The following is a 20,710-nucleotide window of genomic DNA, read 5'->3' as shown; positions in this document are numbered from 1 at the left end:
GGGATTACTAAATATGGAAACAAATTAGAGGGTGGAGAGAGACGATCGATGAGGAATATAATATTGAGGACAACTAAACATCCACTTCAATTTGGAAATGAATAGTAATAAAGTTTGTAAAATATATACCTACCCTTTTTAATATCGGGTTTTAATATTAACCCTTTACAAATTAATTGATGGATGTTACATTTATCACGTTAGTCGCTAAATAATTAGTAATAAGGGGTACTGTAACTTTTAATTACAACCATTTACAAACTCATGCGACAGTCAACATCTTTGTCAATTTAATTAGTTAATTTAATTGACGTGATAAATATTGATATATGCACTCTTACGTGAATTTGTAAAGAATTTTAGTAAAAACTGTAGTAATCCAAGCATTTTCCATATACCAAATTAACACAACTCTAAATTATGAAGCCTTGATAACCTCAAATGGTATCATAAAATTTCTGTAAGTAATGCCTTTCTATTAACTCTGTTAGATCTATTTTTATTCTGATTTTTTTCTTTGTTTGAATAACCGTTCAAATGAAGCCACATAAGATTTCATTTTGGAAGCCACAAAAAAGAAAAAAAAAAATGAAGAAACCCAAACATGTTCAGGCAAATTCCAAATCAATTGTCATTGTGATTTTGGAAATTGGTTGAGTCACAAACCCAGTATCAAAACTGATCAGGCATATTCAAAATGAATTAACAGTAAATCAGAGCCAGTGATAAAAAAAATAGTTGTCATCATTCATCGAGCACCATGATCCCTCTCCCTCGTTAATGAGCATGTCTGAAGTGACACGATCACCCCTCCATTTTTTTATTATATATATATATATATAATATTTTTTTATTTTTCATTTATCCCAATATTCGAAAAAGTGCAATTTCAGTGCCAATTTCAGAAATAAAGCAGATTCCATTTAACTACATATGATACACAACCAGCCAGTGGTGAGTGTTTTGTACTTTCTTAGATGCAGCTGAAGATAATCATCCAACATCATCTTTGAACTAATATTGCCTCCAATAACCTTTAAGCTATTTACAACTTTTTCAATGTCCGTGCTTGTAGTAAGAGGACAAACAAGCAGACCAATAAACTATACAGTATACAGCAACCCCTGAAATCACAAACAGAATATGCACCGACCAGGCAAGAAGTTATGAATTCTATACCACCTCATTCTCTTCAACTGAACAAGGGATGCATTCCCTCTATTCCAAGAAAGATCCCTGCCGTCGACATTTCAAATCCTTGCTATCCCTCCTGAGCGTGGCCATTTAAATCAGCTAAATCTGTAAAAGATGGAAGCCAGAGTTCTACCCGAGTTCCTCCAGCTCCAAGGGCAGCATCTGTGGTCCGGGGAGATATGACACGGATGACACAGCCGTAACTCTCAAGTATCTCACGAGCAACAGTTAGCCCAGCAACAAAGTTCCATGTCATGCTGTCTTCAACCATATCTTCTGAGAAGAGATCTGCTCCAAATGGCGTGAGGGAGTGCATTTGTGTCTGCAAGCCAATGCAACAATAAAATCTCATCTAATCAACAATCGAGGTAAAAACTAGACTATAGGAACTATAAAGGTAATGATCTATTGACCGTAACTTCTGTTACTGTTTTTTATGTTAGCAACATAAGTTCCTCACATTTTTTACTCATAAAGTAACCACTCCAAGCAGAAAAGAAATTAATAGAAGTTTTATATTTTTAGATATAAAATTATGTGGACGATAACAGGTACTGTTTATGTTTATAGTAATGATCACAAACCAATCACCATTTCAATTTTCAAAGTGCGCAAGTGTTGGATCTAGAGAAGTCTGGATTAGTTCAGGGGAGGGGGGAATGAAGGCACTTATTATTCGGCAAGTTTTGGATAATATCTCAAAAGTATGGAGGGGCCAAAGCATAATTTTAAAAGGATTCAATTTAAATTAGTGCGTGCTATATATAGGAGGGCCATTATCACCCTCAGCCTACTGACATACACCCTTATGAGTGGATGTATCTCTCTCTTTCTCACTCAGTGAGTGTCAAGGTTTCTATCTTAAACCTACTATTATGCCAGAAACTTACATAACAGGCCCGTGAAATACCTAGTTCATACGGCTTATTGGGTAGTTAGCCTATTTTATTGTAAGAATATGCTTTTAGTTAAGGTCTACAGTTGTTGCTGTATTCTCTTGTAAAGACGGGCACTAATTTGGACCTATTTTCCTATTAAAGTTTCATAAGTATACATATGCATATATAACACAGAGAAGGGACTCCACAATGTCTAGTTTTGGTATTTGAAAAAAGTTGGCAGAGTGGAGAATTCACTATTTTTACCATATAGTGCATATCAGGCCCATCATCATCAATAACTACAAGAGTACCACCAGCAGGTGCTCCAGTAAACACAATTTCAACCTTTCCTCCAGCATGTGTACGCAACAGTGCACCCTCAATCAAATTGCTCAGAGCCTGGCGCAACGCAGGTTCTTCCACAGCAACTTGTAAGGGATCTGAGAGTTTACTTAGTTCTACCATACGTTGCTGCTTATGGGCAAGAGGTCTAACAGCCTCAACCAGATCTGCCAACACATCAGAAACACTGCATGGTCTTCCTGACATAAAGAAAGAACATAAGCAAAAGGAAATTTTCAAATTTAAGACTAATGAATGAGATCAAATTTAAAATATCTTGCATTTAGAAAAGATAAATGGATTTGGAGTTTGCTTAGGTTCTCCTTAGATGGACTACCGTAATGAAAGAACAAAACAAGAAAAAGGAAGATACCAGGAAGAAAAATAAATAAAAATTACATATATATAATATAACTTTGAATCAAAACTTCTAATATACAGTTAATGGAAGAGGGTAATTATATATAATATAACTTTGAATCAAAACTTATAATATACTGTTAATGGGAGAGGGTGCTGGAGCCCTCTCCATCCACAGCATTGAGTCCCAATTTACCTAATTCCATGTTGTAGAGGAGCAAGAGCCAGAGGTGGGAGGGGCATCTCTAAATCCTTGGCTACAGCATTTAGAGAAAGTGGCTTGCTAGAGTTTTGCATCTTATTTCTGGAACCATCCCTTGAAAAGTTATCTGGTAACTGAGACCTCACTGACTCATGGGTATAAGTTGAACTATGCACTTTCTTCAACGTTTCTTCGTTATAGTGCACTATATTAGCCTACAAAAAAAAATCACAACATAATAATGTCAGAAATACTTCACAGAGAAGTTACTTAAGAGAGCTCTCCAAAAAAAAAAACATTTTTTAAAAGTAGGTGCTAAGGGGGCTTCTGGTAGACAAAAAGTAAACAAGAGAGTCAATTTAGTCTTTACTAAAATAGCAAAACAATCAATAATCAAGTGACAAAAGATGAGGCAATGGAATAGGTGCAGCCAGCAGCGTCTAAAGAGTTAGCCATGTTATCCCAGTCATTTGAAAAATCCATCCTTATCAATAAATATGCTTAGAAGAGCTTAAGATTCATAACACAAAACAGGTGATTGTGACATAGGACATTCAATCAGAATTTGCAAGAGAATATTATGCGCAAAGATTTAAGAGGAAAAAGGCTAGGAAAGGAAGGTGTTCAAATGGTGCTCTAAAGCCATTCGAACATATCTCATCCAGCCAACGGTGTGTCAGTGTGGGAAGTGGCATTTGAATGCGAAAGTAGATCTGATCGCAGCTAAGGTTTTTCTCATTATTTTTTGTATGTTTATCAAGTTTTTAATGGTTATTTTGTAATTTTATGTTATTGGGTTCAGGGTTGTAACCTATTAAAGGCATGTTCTAGACTTCATAATCATCGTTAATTCATTATTCCACTTTTGAATTAAAGTACTTAAGAGAGTTTCTCTTTGTCCTGGTGGATTCCAATTCAGTTAGGGTTTAACGTTACTTAGCTCTTTGTCTCTAAATCTTTCACTTTGTCCGATTGACTACGAAGATTACTTGAATATGCAGGCTCCCATTCTAATATAGCCTATGATAAAGTTTATTAAGCCTTACTCCTCCACAAAAGACACCTTAAGGAAAGAGGTTTACTCAAGACTTATAAAGCCCACAACCTAAGTATACATTGGCAATGTGAGACTCTTAACATGCCCCTCACGTGTGGCACTATTGTCCAAACACGTGTACAACAGGAGGGAATGCCCAACATTATCCAGAGCTCTGAAGCTCTAATACCATGATAAAGTCCATTGAGCCTTACTCTTCTACAAAATGCACCTTAAAGGAAGAGGTTTGCTCAAAGCTTATAAAGCCTACAACCCAAGTATACCTTAACAATGTAGGATTCTTAACAACCTAGTAGCCATAAAATTCATAGTTGAAAAAAAAGGAAGAAAAAAAAGGAGACAGAAAATTACTAAATTGATCCAGGGGGTCTAGCCTTGTATCAAATCAATCCCTAAGGTGCAAAAATTATCTTAACTATTTTTGGGGTAACATCTTATCTCAAACTGGCTGTCCACATCATTGCCAATATTGTCTTTCCATGTAAACTAAATGCCGAGTCAGCTTGACACATGGCATAAAAAAGAGAGGGAACGCAACTACTCCCTTAGCAGACAAATGTGGTGGGGGTGGCCAAACCACCCCAAAAGTCAGAGGGGCTGTTCGGCCACCCGTAAAGGCCAAATTTGGGGGTGGTCAATCATCCCCAAAGGCTAGGTGGTTTGGCCCCCAGGCCAGAGGGCCGATTTTGAGGGTTGTCGAGCCAAGGGGGTGGCTGCATCCTTCCTCCTTTCTTGTTTTTTTTTTTTTTTTTTTTTTTTTTTTTTTTTTTTTTTTTTTTTTTTTTTTTGCCTTTTCACGTATCAAGTTTTATAAGCATTTAGCCTACATGACGAGATGATATTGATGATGATGTAGACAAACACTATCATGTCACGGTCTCCGTCAACAAAAACTAACGGAAGAGGTATAGAGGGACTAGTTTGATAAAAGATGTTACCCCAATGATCTTTTAATATAATTTATGTACCTCAATCACCAATTTGATACAAGGCTAAATTTACCCTAGGAATCGATTTAGAAATTTTCCAAAAAAAAAACAACCGAAAAAGAACATGTTACAATTTCTTTAAAAAAGATTTCTTAATTAGAATACAACTACACCTGAACAAAACAATGGCACCTAAATGAATAGCATACAAGAAGCAATGACGAAAAGACTATGAATGTGTGTGCATCTATGCATGAGAGAGAGAGAGAGAGAGAGAGAGAGAGAGAGAGAGAGAGAGAGAGAGAGAGAGAGAACCTTTGTCAAGTAAACTGCATCCTGGATTTGTTGAAGGGTATCTCTCATATGATCACCTTGCACCAGCATGTCTTCGACAATGTCATAAGCAATCTGCCAGATCATTTATTACAGATATAAGTTTAAAAATAAAAACATAATGATTGGATTCCAGATTAAATACGCAAAGTAGCACATGTACCTCACTTCTCTTCAGCTGAATAGACAGCATCTTACTTAAAGTCCGGATGCTAGAAAGAGGACCACGAATCTGTTGAGAGATTTTAATGCAAGGACAATCACAATAAGTTTAATAAACGACTGTAGAAACCAAACAGCAACAAAAAAAAAAAAGCAAGACAGCTTACTTGCTCAACGAGATTGCTCATCCTGACATTATTTTGCCACGATGATTGCTTGAGTAACATTGCTTTCTGTGGAAGAAGCAAGCAAGTTAGCAAGTGTTCGGAATGAAAAAGAAAAAAGAAAAGAAAATAAAATAAAAAAAGTGTAAAACCCAAATATGCCAAAAACTTATAGAGTGACATGCAACGCAGTCAAAACAATAAAAAACAAGTAAGAAGAATTATAACCAAGGTGATTACAAAGCTACAACTCAAACTCATCAGTTTTAAACCCAACTGATAGCAGATGATTAAAAACATACAGAGTGAACTAAAATTGATATTTATAGAGGCCAAAGTTTCCCCAGGCAACCATTAAAGCACTTTACAGACTTGAATTCCTTGCTTATACAGTTATACTGTCAGTTTAGCACTCTTATTATGAAGTTTTTGTAAAATGTGTCAAACTCAATTAGCATAATTAGAATTCTTAACGTGGGTCTGGTGTTGAGGGTCGTTCTTCAGTCCTCAGAGTTTGCTTTGAAGGTCTCAAATCATGAGGTTACGGCGTCTCCGAGACTTTTGGATTGGTATGATGGGATTAACTCGGATGAGAGGATTGTCTTGACTGGGTTGAGGAGGGTGATGAATCAGTTGAGGAGGAAGATATTTCTTGGGTCGAGGACGGTGATGATTATCCGTGGGAGGGTGATGGAATTTTTCCTCAGGACTAGAAGGCTAGAGAAGATGCAGCTGTTGCTTTGTTTCTGATGGGTGCGTGGTCTTTCCCCCAGGTGTTGGATGGGTTGTCTCGGGTCCCTCTCCCTCTTTTGAAGGCAGGTTCTGCTTCCGAGCCAAAATGCCATAGGGAACTGAAAAACTTGAAGTGTTCTATTAATTATGAAGGGTCTAGCCTTGGTAAAGGCAAAAGAAAGTAGTGATGTTGGGTTGTGGGTTTCTTTTTAGTCTTTTTCCGGTTATTTTTTTTCTTACTTGTCTTTGGTGTCCTTGTGTATACTTCCGGTGTACTTTAGGGTCACCTTACACTTTTTATAAAATTCTCTTATTAAAAAAAAAAAATCTTAACGTGAGTTCATATAACCAGTTGTAGGTGACAAGCATATGAGCAAGCATCGGTTGGGGACATCAATACCAAGAGCAGAGGCAACTTCAACCACATATATTAAACAACAGAATAAACATTCAGTCTTTGTCCTCTTTCATTAAACGGCACTCTAACGAGTAATGCCACATTGTCACAAAGTACTACCACTCTATTTCCAAAATACAATGCCAGAGAAAGACACAAGTTATCTACCTGATCCATAACATAAGCCATAGCTAGAGACCGAGCTATGTTGATAGCATTTGCTCTTTGCTCAGCACTAAACCTGTACATTCTCTTCGGCTCTTCCTTGACACTCTGAATTTCCCATGATTTCATACCCGAGCTGAGAGGCGAAGCATATGCTTCCTCTGGAGAAGGTGAACAGTGAATCAAATCGTGCCCTTCACTCTCTTCATTCCCACACATTTCCATCGCAAGCTCGGCAACCAAGAATCCCAACACAAATGGATGTTTCACCATTGGAAAAACCACAGCCCTATTCTCAGGCACAACTTCTACCTACAATTTCAATTTGAAATTCAATTCAATTCAATCAATAATAACCATCATTAACAAAAACGAGCAAAAATTGAAAGCCAGTGAGTGACACACCAAAATAAAAAATATCATACTTGTTGATTGGAGAGTGCAGCTTCTGCTGCGCGCAAACCTGTCGGAATACTGAAATTGCCGACTATGATAACAGTGTCAGATACATCCACTCCTCCAGGATAAACAGTAACACGACGTAGCTCTAGACGGTCCATGACATAACTACCAGCTGGTCTTACATAGACCTACATAAACCACTTTAATTACTTTTCTTTCTAAAATAAGCTTAATCTAATTTAATAACATTTTCCAGATCAAAATGCTGCTCCATTTTGGATCATAATTCTTACGGAACTCAACTTCCTCAATTCCTAACCACTATTTTCATATTAATTGTACAGATTTTAAGTGGTCTGCAATGAATTCAAGAAAAATTAAGAATATTCTAAAATATGAACTCAGCATTACGCATGTGATAAATGCAGAGGCGGTAAAATCTAATATACTTAATTTGAACATAGTAGTTAGGATTTGAGGAGACTGTTTCCAGAGATATTCATCCCTCACTTATTTTAGCTAAAACACCTGAAATTTTCTCGGCAGCCAAACAGAGCTAATGGAAAAACGGACAGACTGAGTAACTGACAGACCGTGAGCAGAGCGTCGGGATCGACGATTCGGCGAAAGAGGTCTAGCTGCTCGACGCAGAGTCTCTGAAAATCGGGGCTCGGGAGGACGAGGCGACTCTTTTGGTCCTTGTCGATCCGCTGCATGAACTCCACGGGCGAGGTGGAGGCTCTGCGAATGGCGGAGGCGAGGGCGGAGGCGGAAGAGACCATGGCTCCGTCGGGCTCATCGTCGTCTTGGGACACGTGGCGGAGCGTGTGGCTTGGGCTAGAGCTTGCGAGCGAAGAGGGAGAGGAAGAGCGGGCGAAGAGGAGGAAGGAGCGTCTTCTGTGAGTATTTGGTCCGAGAGAGTGAAGGGAGGTGTAGAAATGGAGGGCACAGGTGTGAGAGTGTGGGCTGGAGAGAGGTGGTTGAGGAGGAATTGCAAAGAGTAACATTGTACCCGATGGGAGAGAGGAGGAGGAGTGGGCGAACCAAAAGATAATACAAACAAATAGACGACATTTTTAAAACACTCGACGACGCCGTTTGGTTTACTTGTGTATAAAGACCCGCCTTTGCATCCTTTTCCGCTTGGCTTTGTATGGATATTTAATTATTTATATAATAATTGCACAAATTTCCTTTCTGCTTGGATGGTTCTTTCTTTTTTGTATGGATAATTATATAATTGCACAAATTTCCAAAATCATTACAATCTTGACCATTCGTGAGCCTCTACTAATTGAAAATAACAAAAATATACATTTTGTGAGGCATTATATATGAATACAACTGTATTTATACATGTTGCTAGCAAAAAAATAACCATATTTATGTTTAGACCAGGGCGAATTTTTTTTTTTAAAAAAATTGGGTTGGGCTAGGTCCGCTCATGTGTTTAAAGTTTTTATATATGAATAACTTATTTTGTATTAAAAAAAAGTGCTTCAAATCGGGACCGAAACTCAATTTAAAATAATTGAGGCATTTTGAATTGTTTGTTGACACAAATAAAGTCAAGACAAACCTCTAAAACTATTTCAATATTAGACCTCTTAGACATATCATAGTTTCAAACTCTTAGAAAGAAGATCTTTTGCCTCCCAAACAAGGGATCTTAGTAGGCAATAAGGATTAAGGAAGAATTGGTGTAGCCTCTTGTTGGCTTATGAAACTTTTTTTATTGGGTTAATCATACACTTTATATGTTTTTAGCTATTCACATGGCACCATTAAATTATACAAGTCTTTGATAAGAATCCACAACGTATTAGAATGTTCTTATTGTTGATCATTTACTTCGATAACGTCAAGAGTTCCTTAAACATTGTATTATTTCACACCTAATAAATCATTAACCCTTTCCCATCTTGCTAAGACTATATATAGAATGTTGTTAGAAATTATGGGCAATACAAAAATATAGAATAATATTGTACATTTGTACACGTGTAGAAGCACTGATTTCAAATCTACAGGTTACGCTGGCAACTTTAGGTGTCATATTATCACATATAATTTATATTTGTCTTAAGTGCAGCTTATATAGGTTTTTGTTATTAGAGGTCCATATTTTCACCATTTTGAAAATAGTGATTCACATTAATATGGTTACCTCTTTTTTTCTTTTTTCTTTGTTTTAATTAATTTTGAGGCCAAATGGTAGATGAAATTTTGACATTTAACCTGTGTGCATTACATTGTTTTGAAATTGGCTAGACAGGGAATGATTCATTTTATTCTTTCATCATTCTCTTATTTTTTTTTACTTTTTAAAATTATTATTTAATTTGTAGAGTTTAGTATATTTTAATATGAGCTCTACAGATTGAATATTAATTTTAAAAAGTAGAAAAATAAAAGAAGGACACGATCCACACGGACCAAGTGAAGCCATCATTTCCAATAAATTTATCAAGCTTATGTCACGGACCAAGTGTAGCTATCATTTTTCAAAAAGTTTTACGAAGCTTCTCTCATTTTTGCACCAAATGGAGATTAATTGATTCTAAAAAGTGGATAATTTACTATCTATGGATGAATAGGTCTCGGGGACCCTAATTTTTTATGAAGCTTCTCTCTCTCTCTCTGTGTTATCTTACCTGAAACAGCGACCCTAATTTTGGAGTATTAGAGTATATCTCGCCTAAAAATCGAACCCATACTTGGAAAATTTTCCCTCCAGGTAGAGTAGTAGTAAAGCCTTCAAAGTTTTGACCAGGGATCCTAACGGCTCGCGGCCAAAATATTATTCTTTGACCCCCACAAACCCTAACGGCCTTCCATTTACTTTGACTGCCCTCCCCACTTCACTCCACACATTTAATTACTCTCTCTCTCTCATTCGTTATAGCCGTTGGAGCCTCTGCCTCTCTCTCGCTCTCTCTCTCTCGCTCTCTCTCTCTCTCTCTGTGTTTGTTACAATGGCGAGCGAGTTTTCGTTTGTTTCAGACATGAACACCACCACCGCCGTGAAACCCTCTGTTTCTTCTTCGCTGAAGCGGAAAAGGCCCCCCAAGATTGAGATCCCAAGTGTCTTGCAGGAAATCCAAACGGATAGGTCCACATCCCGAGACCCCGCGCCCCAAGACGACGCCGTATGCCTCGGTGAAATCGGCGTCTGGGTTTCCTCCGTCAAAGGCAAGAAGAAATTCATGGAAGACACCCACAAGATCCTTCCTTGCTTACAAGGCAAATCAAACAAAGTAAGTTACTGGGTTCTCTTTATTTTTCGTTTTTTTTTTATACGTTTTTTTATACCGTTCTTCTTTTTTTTTGGTTTTTTTTTTATGCTGTATGAGGCTTGTATAGTACGTGGATAATTGGCGGTTGCTGATTGTGTTTGGTTTTGTTGGTAACGTGTAGGGGTTTTTTGGTGTTTATGATGGACATGGAGGCAAGAAGGCTGCGGAGTTTGTGGCGGAGAATTTGCACACTAACATTCTCGAAATGATGGAGAATTGTAAAGAACCTACGGCGAAGGAAGAGGCGGTTAAATCTGGGTACATGAAAACAGACCAGGAGTTCTTGAAGCAGGTTATTGCAATTTGCGTTCCTCTAATTTCCACAACTCTTGGGTTGCTCTAATTTAAATTCTCTCTGCTAGTGAATTAATGAAAAGAAAAAACCAACTTCATGTCTGTAGCTTGTTATTGCAAATAGCAGAAGAACCATCAGTGAATTTGAATTTATGTGATGACCGGGAAAGCTTCATTGATGGTAGCACATTTTCGATGCCTTTGAATTTGATAGTTTGCATAAGTCAGGATACTTGGCTCACATGATCGTGTAAACTGATTATGACGGGAAATTATTCATTGATACAAATCTTGTCCACTTGGGTTTCCGTTATTCTTGGTCCTTAAAAGCTGCTGGACTAGACTTAATTTTTTTTGGGGTATCTTATATAGAAGTTGTCTCTCACTTTAGACTGGTTGAATAGGATGCATTAGGGGTGTACAAACGAAGCGGTTGTAACCGCTTTAAAACCGTTAACCGCTTTAAAACCGCTAACCGCTAACCGTATAACTACATAACCGCTTTCAAAAGCGGTTATAGGGTTTGGAAAAAACGGTTAATAACCGCTAACCGCCTACCTACCTATATATATACCTCCATTTAAACCTCTAAAGGAAAATGATTAGGAATTTAGGATCATCTCTATTTACAACGCTCATTCGTATTTTCGCATGAACTGCTCCAAGATTGATGATAATAATGATATAGTAATATTTAAGAGGCCCCTCTAAAAGTCTATGGTTTGGTCAACTCTTCTCTGTTCTCACACCCTCCTTTCGTTGCATTCAGACTTCTCTGTTCTACACTATTATTAATATATAGTGTAGCTCTCCATCTCAACAACTTTACGCAGCTTCGATCGATCTCCTGTGATTGATTCCATTCGATCTCCTACCTTTTTCTTTTCGCGTATGGGATCCGTGGTGATATTGATCAAGAAAGGAATCTGAAACAGAGGACTGAGAATTAAAGATGCCGGGGGGGGGGGGAAAGAGGGACAGAGTTTGGAGTATACCCCCACTTGGTTGTCGTTGTTGTCTGCAGTGTTATCGTTCTGATCTCTCTCGTTGTCAAGCGAATCCTCCATTACCTTGGCAAGGCATGCACATGTTGGTCTTTCAAATCAATGCCCGGAAGCTTTTAGTCCCACACCGAAAAAATAAGAGAAGCTGGAAGTGAACACTGGCTATAAAAGAAAAACCCATAAGCTTTTAGTCCCACATCGAAAGAAGAAGAGAAGCTGGAAGTGAACGCTGGCTATAAAAGAAAAACGGATGAACTCAACAGAATATACCTTTCCCGGCCTAAAAGTGGCCAAAACAGGCCCAAAATCGGCCAAAAACCAATCTAAACCGGTTCAAAATCGGTCCAAAATCAGCTAAAAACCTAAATTACAAAGCGGTTATATAACCGCCGGTTATTTACTCAATAACCGCTAACCGGGTGTTATAAAAATAACCGCCTCCGCCTAGGCGGTTAGCTGTTGTTGTTGGTAAAATGCAATAACCGCCTAGGCGGTTAGCAGTTTTAACCAATAACCACCGATTATAACCGTTTGTACACCCCTAGGATGCATGCCATTATGCAGACTACGGGTTTTAAGTTATTCTTTTCTTGATGAGGTCAACCTTTTTAAAAAAAAAAAAAAAAGTTTCAGGGCCCAATGACATCCAACCTCAGCACTGCTCAATTTTGACTGTTTGGTTCTGTTTTCATCTTGGCCTACCGTTCTTTGTGCTCTATTCTAAATACTAAATGTGAAACTGACACCAACTCATTGAAAAAGCATCTGTGGTGGTGATGAACCCCGTTGTTAATTCATTGGTTTTGAGGCCACTTGATCTGTTTTATTCATTTGGATAATGGGAAGCGGAGATCTCTTGTTGCACACGTAAATATGCATTGAAATTGTGGGAGGCAGCTCATACATACCCCCAGCTTACCATGCCTGTTGATTTTTTTCTTATTTTTTTGTATTGTGGGAATGCTAAATTTATTATTTGAAAGTAAATGCAGGGTTTAGGCAGTGGTGCATGCTGTGTCACAGCCTTGATTGAAGGGCAGGAGGTTGTTATTTCAAACTTGGGAGATTGCAGGGCTGTTCTTTGTAGACGTGGAGTGGCAGAAGCTCTTACAAGAGATCATAGAGTGGAGCAGGAGGATGAACGGAAAAGAATAGAGGATAAGGTATGTGTTGTAGTATAGTCAAACTTGGCTGTTTTGAAGGGTGGAGCAAGAATTATTATTGATGGCATCTCTCAATACTCTGATGCAGGGAGGATATGTCGAGATCCATCGAGGAGCATGGAGAGTTCATGGGGTACTTTCGGTTTCCAGAAGCATAGGAGATGCACATCTGAAGGACTGGGTACTGGCTGAGCCTGATACAAAGATCTTAAAGCTGACGCCAGACATGGAATTTCTTGTCTTGGCTTCTGATGGACTGTGGGAAGAGGTGAGAGGAAAAGTAGGAGAGGTTTATGCGTAAAAAATCCATGCTAGAGCTGAAAGATATGTGAAAAATCAATGCTTATGGAAGTATTACCATTACCCTTATGCTCACGTTTGGTTTATCTTTTTTGCTAAGTAACACGTTTGGTTTATCTTTTTTGCTAAGTAACATGTTTGGTTTATAATTAATTAGTTAACTTCAGTTTTTATGCCTTGCATTTCGTCACTGATAAGCATTCCTGTCATCTAGCTAAAACGCCATCTTAAGTTATAACTTCTGGCATAAGTTTATTGCTGCTTAATCAGTGGAAAATCAATGGCACATGAGCATCTGTGATGGCATAGACTGATACACAGATATTTGGCGTGAAAATGAAGGTTGCTTGCTTTTTTGAGACAAACACAATTTGTTTATATACAATTTAAAGTTATTAGTGCATTGCACGATGTGCCATTGCTCTCCTGTGTTTTTGCAGCGTCTTTATTTTGAGTCAGATACAATTTATTAGTTGCTGAAATATTGAGGTCCTTCTGCAAGACAAATCTTAATCTACATTTGATCTTATTTGATTGTTAACTTTGATGTCGACCATTTTGCGCAGGTTGGCAACCAAGAAGTTGTTGATACTGTCACACGATTATGTCTAATTGAAAAGAGATTGGGACCCTCAAGTGATCTTCAGAAAGATAATGACGATGGTTATGGCTGTGTGAATGTGAGTCCGACTTCATCAAAGTTACGCAGGATTTCACTGGTCAAGCAACCGAAAGGGATGGGTCGGTCTCTGAGCTATAAGAAAACCTTAAATAGACAGAAAGGTAATGAAGATGACTTTCCGAGTGAAAACGAAGGTCCGCCATCAAAGTCACGAAGAATATCATTGGTCAAGCGCGTAAATATGAAAACTGAATCTCCATCTAAAGAAAACATTAGCTATAAAAGGAGACCTCCCCATGGTGGACTTGCGGCTGCTTGTAAGGAGCTCGTGAACCTTGCTGTGAGTAGGGGTAGCTTGGATGACATCACTGTGATGATAATTGATCTAAACCACTTCAGATGTAACTGCTGAAGTTGGTGGATTAATCTAGACCTGTTGATTTTTCACTTATGCTCTCAAAGTATGCCTTTTCTCCTGTACATATCTGATGATTGCAGTTGCATAGAGCCCAGGGTCTGATTCTTTTACTTGGATTGTAACAGGAAATTACTTTTTCTCTTTCTTTTATTTGTGCTTTCTAGCTCAACCATTGTGCTTGTGACCACTCCCTGCAACTGACTCTGATCTTACTCTGGACCACCACTCTCTCCTAATAATGCTTCTCCTCACCTCTTCACTTTTTTTTTTTATGTACATGCTGGTTTTTAATCTTTGGTATGATTATAATAGATAACTGTTTGAGATTCGGGTTGATGCAAGATTAAAATGTTGCTGGTATGGAGTGTTTCTTAAAGTTGTCAGACGCCTTTGGTTATAGGTTATCAATGCAGAATACAAAACACTCGATGCTTATTCCCAAATCCTCTGTGAAAAAGAAAAAGAAAAAGGTCTTGTACTGTATGGTGTATCACTTAATTATTAACTAATAAATAGAGAATTCTTCAAAGTCCCGTGCATCTCAAGTTAATTGTCTAACTTACGTTTATTCAGGAGAAAATTATCAAAGCATCAATTTTATCTCTAAATAGTTACATTTGATGGGAAAAAAGCTCAGTGGTATTAGAGGACTGTTGAGAATACTATAACTAGTAATACAAGTTTTTTTTTTTTTTTTTTTTTTTTTTTTTTTTTTTTTTTTTTATACAAGTATCCCCCGAGTCCTATAGCTGCAGTGTACTTCGTTCATTGAACGGCTGGTCTACCGAGGTGGTAGTCAAACCTTTCTAGCGCATTTATTGCCTACCAGGATCCAATGACTAATCTCCGGCTCAGTATCCGACGCCATACCAGGTATTGAGCGGTTAAACACTAGCAGATGGTCAGAGGTCCAAAGACCCCCTCCCACACAACTGGGATGGCTGGCCCTAAGAGATTGTTTGCATCTGGATGGAGTCGAACTTGAGACCTCGGGGGGTAATATTCCCTCAAAGCCACAAGCCTAACTAATACAAGTTCCTTACAAATTGACGTAATTATTCATGTGATATTTCATGTCAGTCATTAAATAATTAAATCTCTGAAATTTTGTTAATTTTTTAATAAAGTACACACAATCTCCTCAAACTATCACCTCATTGTCAATGTCTCCTCCCCTCTCAAACTACAAATTGTGTCAATCTCCCTCTCTAAACTATTGAAAAATGTCAATATCTCCCATGACAAAAATACCCTTCATAAAATTATTAAAATTAAAAAAAAAAACTATAAAAAATTATTTAAAAAATCTAAAATAACAAAAAGTTATACAAAAAAAAAAAAAAAGTAAAAATGGGGTTTTTTTTTTCCTTTTTTTTTTTTTTCTTTAGTTTCGTTTTTTAATTTTATTTTTTCGAATTTATAAAGACATTTTGTCTTATTAAAAAAATGTATGGCCATTTTTGTTAGTCTTAAGTGGGACATTGACAGGTTTTGGTAGTTTGAGGGAGGACATTGACATAATTGGTAGTTTGAAGGACATAGGGGTACTAAATCTTTTACTAAGATGATGTGGAGCTTATTCATTGGAGATAATCAAAACAATTAATGAATAATCTCTACATCATCTTAGTACTCATCTTTTACTAAAAGATTTTGTACCTCTAGCATTTCTTTTAACAATTAAGTGGTAGTTTGAAAGTGATATATGTACTTTCTTTTTTTTTTTTCTTTTTTTTTTTCTTTTTTTTTAATTGATACGGTATCACGTGGCACTTTATTAGGACTACCACTTGAAATTGAAGAGTTGTTATAAACACGGTAATACTCTTCCAAGCATTTTCCGTGATAGATGTTTGTAAAAGAGCGCCAATCAATCTTTAACCCCATAATCCTCCAGCTTACTCGTTTATTCCAATTGATTGCCTTAATTCCCTTTCTGGGGCTCCTTTGTTTTGTTCGAACTTTAGAGAAGCGGTGGGATTCCCTCATTTTTTTTTTTTTTTTTAATTACTGGAACTCCAGTCTCCAGTGCAGTGAAGACTGAGAGTTGGACCAGATCTGTGCAGATTCCTTACGTTTTCTGTATGTCAACCCTAGATTCCTTCCTGCTCACTTTTCTGCAACAGCTCGACTGAAAAGTTAAGGAAAACCCAAGGTAAACAATAAAATAAGTAGAATTTGTAAACAACCCACATCGTAAATCCAAATCCTGTTTAATGTGTATATCTTTTTCATCACTTGCTTCCTTTTTATCCCCCACCTGGGCCACCCACATGCTCGTGCCTGAAAGGACTCACCCATGAACCTTTTTTTGTTGGTACACTTATCACATGAACTCCAAGACAGATGTAAAGGGATTAGTTTGCTTTTTACCGTTAAAAGAGAGATAATTCTTGGAGATAAAACCTATCATTGAAGCCAAACTACTTTGAAGAAGGGAAAAGTTGAAAAATAGAAAGAAAAGCAGAACACAAGTTGAAAAGCCTACACGGCTGCTTCGCACATACTTAATATAAAATGTGTTGTTCTGCCCTTATTCCCACTCCCCTAACTTCACCCTTCCAATTTAAAGACCGAGCAGTATCCTCTTGATGATAGCATGCAGAAAAGAAATCCTCTGCCACTGCCACTTCCACTTCCACTTCCACTTCCAGCATCTATGAGCCAGATCTTGTGGGTGAGATCTTGATCCAATTCATATTTCATACTTCTCTGTTTGCCAAGTACTGCTTTATCCTTAACCGCCTGTTTGTTTCCAGAGTTGTACTCTTTCCTATACATAAGCTGATCAATTCTCTTACACCTTAATAGAGTGCCATGCATGATTCAATTGGAATTCCTGCTTGCTTTTCATCCGGTGAGAGGCCAGCTGATGACCCATCAACTGTGATCAGGTCAGGCCAGAGCGTATCGATGTCGGTTTATCGAACAAAGATTGCCGGTCAGTGTCGTCTGATCACCATTACATGGTGCAAGGACATGTTACAACATGGCCTATCTGTTTCTGTTCGAGAATTAGATGGAGATGAGCATCATCGGTGTAAGGTGGAGCTCAAGCCATGGTACTTTTGGAGGAAACAAGGTTCCAAGCACTTTATGGTCGACGGTAAGACAGTCTGTGTGGTTTGGGACCTTAAAGCTGCAAAATTTAACGGCGAGACAGAGCCACAAACAGATTACTATGTTGCCATTGTTTGTGAAGAAGAGGTGGTTTTAGCTGTTGGTGATCTAAAGAAAGATGCCTTCCGGAAAACTGGGTGTAGGCCAGCTCTTATCGAGCCCACGTTGGTTTCAAGGAAGGAACATTTGTTTGGAAAAAAGAAATTCTCCACGAGGGCTAAATTTCAAGAGAAAGGTAACATCCACGAGCTCTCAATTGAGTGCAAAAATGCTGCTATCAACAGCGACAACTCTTTAGGTGGGTTTGATCCACAAATGGAGATTAGGATAGATGGGAATCTAGCCATTCATATCAAGCATCTTCAATGGAAGTTTAGAGGCAATGAGTCCATCAGTGTAAGCAAAATTAAAGTAGAAGTCTATTGGGATGTCCATGACTGGCTCTTTAGCTCTGGTACACGGCATGGTCTATTCATATTCAGGCCAATTTCATCATCTGTATCTCCATCTCCATCACCAACACCAGCACCATCTTCAGCTCCTTCATCATCATTGGCATCAATACATCTGTCAGCTCAGGAAGCGAATTCTGCGACAAGAGAGGAAGATAAGGCAGGTGGGTCGTCCAGATTTTCCTTGTTTTTCTATGCTTGGAGGGTAGAATGATCAATTTGGCTGAGTGGGTCCCGATCTGGTGATTACCATCGTCATCAACATCATAAAAACCATAGCCATTGCCCAGGAGTTGAAAAAGGAGATGCGTGTGCATGTTCATACAGAATTTGGATGGTAGTCTTTGGATTTGAGTACAAGAGAAATAGATTGGAAGCTTGGTGACTGGTGAGCGACACAAGGGCCCAAAGTGAGTTGGTGCTTAGCTACAGCTGGGATTGAATAATATGGACATGATTAGACAGGCCAGATTGGATCACATATATCTTGCCTAATAGTTGGTATTGCCAAAGGTGACTGAAGCACCCAACGAAACAACATGTGCGTATGTGTGTGATGCATATGGGATAAGCCCTTGTTTCTTCAGTAATTTTGTTTATAAATGTTATCCACGATTGGACGTTTATAGTTCACATTGTTCCTTGAAGCACTCGATGTTACCAAATTCATGTATATCATGCATGGAATGTTCCTTTATTTATTGGTTCTAAATTCCATTGTTCATTGCTTTCATTATTGTATTAAATTCTTACTACTCCCATTTTTTAGAAATGAGGATTCTTGTTATTAAACTGTCCGAATTTCAGCTTAAGAGAGGATGTTGCATGGCACACCTGCCATAGTCAAGTCGGTCTCGCATCTTAAGCTGTTTGGGACAAATGAGCCCCACATGGTATTTCTTTTGAAATATATATATATATGAGTTCAGGTGCAGCACTTTAGCTTTTTAGTTAATAAATTATGTATGGGTCGGATGAAAGTCTGATGGGAAGGGACCGGATAGCACTGCTCCTCTCAGACCAGTGGCAGAGCCAGAATATTGGGTTAGGAGGGTCAAGATTAAAAATAAAAAATTAAAATATTCTTACCATTTGGAGCATATGCTATTGCAAGGGGAGGATTCTAGCCATTTATGTGTGTATGTTGCTTGGTGAGCCCAAACTTTATGGCTCATTTGAGTGTGCGATTTTTTGAAAAATTATGAATACTGAGAATTTTTTTAAAAAAAAAATTATATTTGGATGTTTTAAAAAACCTGAGGCAAAATTAGAAAAAAAGAAAAAGAAAAAGAAAATGTCATTCTGCATCAATATCAATAGCATCGCACCACCAAAGCATGCCTACCCTACTGTCATTATTTTCGTTTGTCAGAGACTCAAATATACTTCTTAGTTCTTGTTTATTTAAACAGAGCGTTTTGGCGTTAAACAAAAAGCTTAAAACGGTGCATTTTTTTTAAAAAAAAAATGTGAAAACATCATCTTCGACCTCCGTTTAACCTAATTCCAAAATGTCTAATTCGCCTGAAGATTTGAAACAGTGACAAATCCGTCGGCGTGAGTCATGCGCCTCTATTTTCTTATAAAATATTTGCTCATGATGAATGTATGGTTGAGGGAGGCAAATATGAAATCCGTAAAAATTTTACAGGGGTAAAGAGAATTTTTGGAAGGTGAGCAGGGCATTTGACCCCTCTCAGACTGCTTAAATTTCACATAAATTTAAATAGCCTAATAATAAAAAAATTCAATCTATTTTTATGTTGCACCGACTCTATATGAAAAACATAAATCTGTACCCCCATTAAATTTAATTATGGAGTTTCACCATGTCATTAATGATAGTGAAATAACATTAGTTATCCCTCACTTTCTTAATTTACAATTTCACGAATGGTGAGTTGAGTGTGAATCCCTGTTGACAAAGAGGTTGAAGACAGAAACTGCTATTGGGGGCTGCAGGTTGACAGACCGGTTAGCAGAAGATTTGATTTGTCCTTAGTGCAATCTATAGTGACTAAAGTTTTCAAATTGAAAGTATATAGACTAAATTGGCAAACATAAAAGTCTTAAGGGTTATATTTATATTTTTTTATTTTCAAAAATTAAATTGCAACTCAACACTTAAGTAGATGCTGATTTTTCATCACTCTTTTCAAACTTATCATCAACAAAATATTAGAATATTAATTAAATGATTAGGAGTAATGCTATTAAGTTGTATGTTATACGAATACTATACAACTTGATGATGTGACATGAAAATTAACAATTGAATCAGCACTTGTAAAAAAAATCAATGATTGATTTTTTTTTTTTTTTTGATCAAGCATTACTCAATGATTAAATCAATAAATATTTTCTATCAATTTAAGCTTTTAGGATTATTAATGATTTAATATGATATCGGAGCAAACGTCATGCTCTGATATTCACCTTCGATTTTAGTTAAATATTTCACATATTAAGTCTCACTTATTAAAAATGAGTTTGAGCCCGTAAGTGATGGGTATTATAATAATAACTACATAATTAATTAGTTTAAGCTCATACGTGAGGAGTGTATTAGAATATTAATTAAATTATTAAATCAATCATTTCTTATTTAAAATTTTAAGATAGCAAATGATTTAACATAAAAAAAAAAAAAAAAAAAAAAAAAAAAAAAAACCTGCTGAGCCCTACTTAATTATTGGGTTTTTTTGGCAAAGACATGTACAG

The 20,710-nt window shown here is 37.3% G+C and overlaps 2 protein-coding genes across 3 annotated transcripts; one reads left to right on the top strand and one right to left on the bottom strand.

The window, feature by feature from the left end:
* Positions 1 to 899: 899 nt before the first annotated feature.
* LOC133865941 (chloroplast sensor kinase, chloroplastic) lies at positions 900 to 8,364 on the bottom strand. Of its 2 annotated transcripts, XM_062302472.1 has the most exons (9): positions 7,914 to 8,364; positions 7,344 to 7,508; positions 6,922 to 7,230; positions 5,628 to 5,693; positions 5,462 to 5,530; positions 5,281 to 5,373; positions 2,974 to 3,194; positions 2,340 to 2,613; positions 900 to 1,516 (listed from the first exon to the last, which is right to left on the bottom strand). In XM_062302472.1, the coding sequence occupies exons 1-9, from the start codon at positions 8,325 to 8,327 to the stop codon at positions 1,262 to 1,264; spliced, it is 1,866 nt and encodes a 621-aa protein (XP_062158456.1). In that variant the 5' UTR covers positions 8,328 to 8,364; the 3' UTR covers positions 900 to 1,261. The 2 variants fall into 2 exon arrangements, with proteins under 2 accessions (XP_062158456.1, XP_062158463.1); XM_062302479.1 differs by lacking the exon at positions 900 to 1,516 and having other exon boundaries at positions 2,459 to 2,617.
* Positions 8,365 to 10,207: 1,843 nt separating this feature from the next.
* Positions 10,208 to 18,923, top strand: LOC133865932 (uncharacterized). Its single transcript, XM_062302460.1, has 6 exons — positions 10,208 to 10,577; positions 10,738 to 10,908; positions 12,907 to 13,077; positions 13,166 to 13,345; positions 13,944 to 14,402; positions 17,253 to 18,923. Exons 1-6 carry the CDS (start codon positions 10,296 to 10,298, stop codon positions 18,201 to 18,203), a joined length of 2,214 nt encoding a protein of 737 aa, XP_062158444.1. The 5' UTR covers positions 10,208 to 10,295; the 3' UTR covers positions 18,204 to 18,923.
* Positions 18,924 to 20,710: the final 1,787 nt, after the last annotated feature.

The sequence above is a fragment of the Alnus glutinosa genome, chromosome 1, assembly GCF_958979055.1.
Source record: "Alnus glutinosa chromosome 1, dhAlnGlut1.1, whole genome shotgun sequence".
In the NCBI taxonomy this organism is placed as follows: Eukaryota; Viridiplantae; Streptophyta; class Magnoliopsida; order Fagales; family Betulaceae; genus Alnus; species Alnus glutinosa.
This window is presented reverse-complemented; position numbering and strand designations above follow the sequence as displayed.

What these genes read in the sequence shown, in the direction of transcription:
- LOC133865941 (XM_062302472.1), bottom strand. Translation starts at nt 8,327, where the DNA reads ATGTTACTCTTTGCAATTCCTCCTCAACCACCTCTCTCCAGCCCACAC. An exon ending in TGGCTTATGTTATGGATCAG is followed by an intron (nt 5,694 to 6,921) that starts GTAGATAACTTG and finishes CTTCTTCCACAG; the next exon opens with AAAGCAATGTTACTCAAGCA. An exon ending in TTCAGCTGAAGAGAAGTGAG is followed by an intron (nt 5,374 to 5,461) that starts GTACATGTGCTA and finishes ATGATCTGGCAG; the next exon opens with ATTGCTTATGACATTGTCGA.
- LOC133865932 (XM_062302460.1), top strand. Translation starts at nt 10,296, where the DNA reads ATGGCGAGCGAGTTTTCGTTTGTTTCAGACATGAACACCACCACCGCC. An exon ending in ACCAGGAGTTCTTGAAGCAG is followed by an intron (nt 10,909 to 12,906) that starts GTTATTGCAATT and finishes AAGTAAATGCAG; the next exon opens with GGTTTAGGCAGTGGTGCATG. An exon ending in CTGATGGACTGTGGGAAGAG is followed by an intron (nt 13,346 to 13,943) that starts GTGAGAGGAAAA and finishes CATTTTGCGCAG; the next exon opens with GTTGGCAACCAAGAAGTTGT.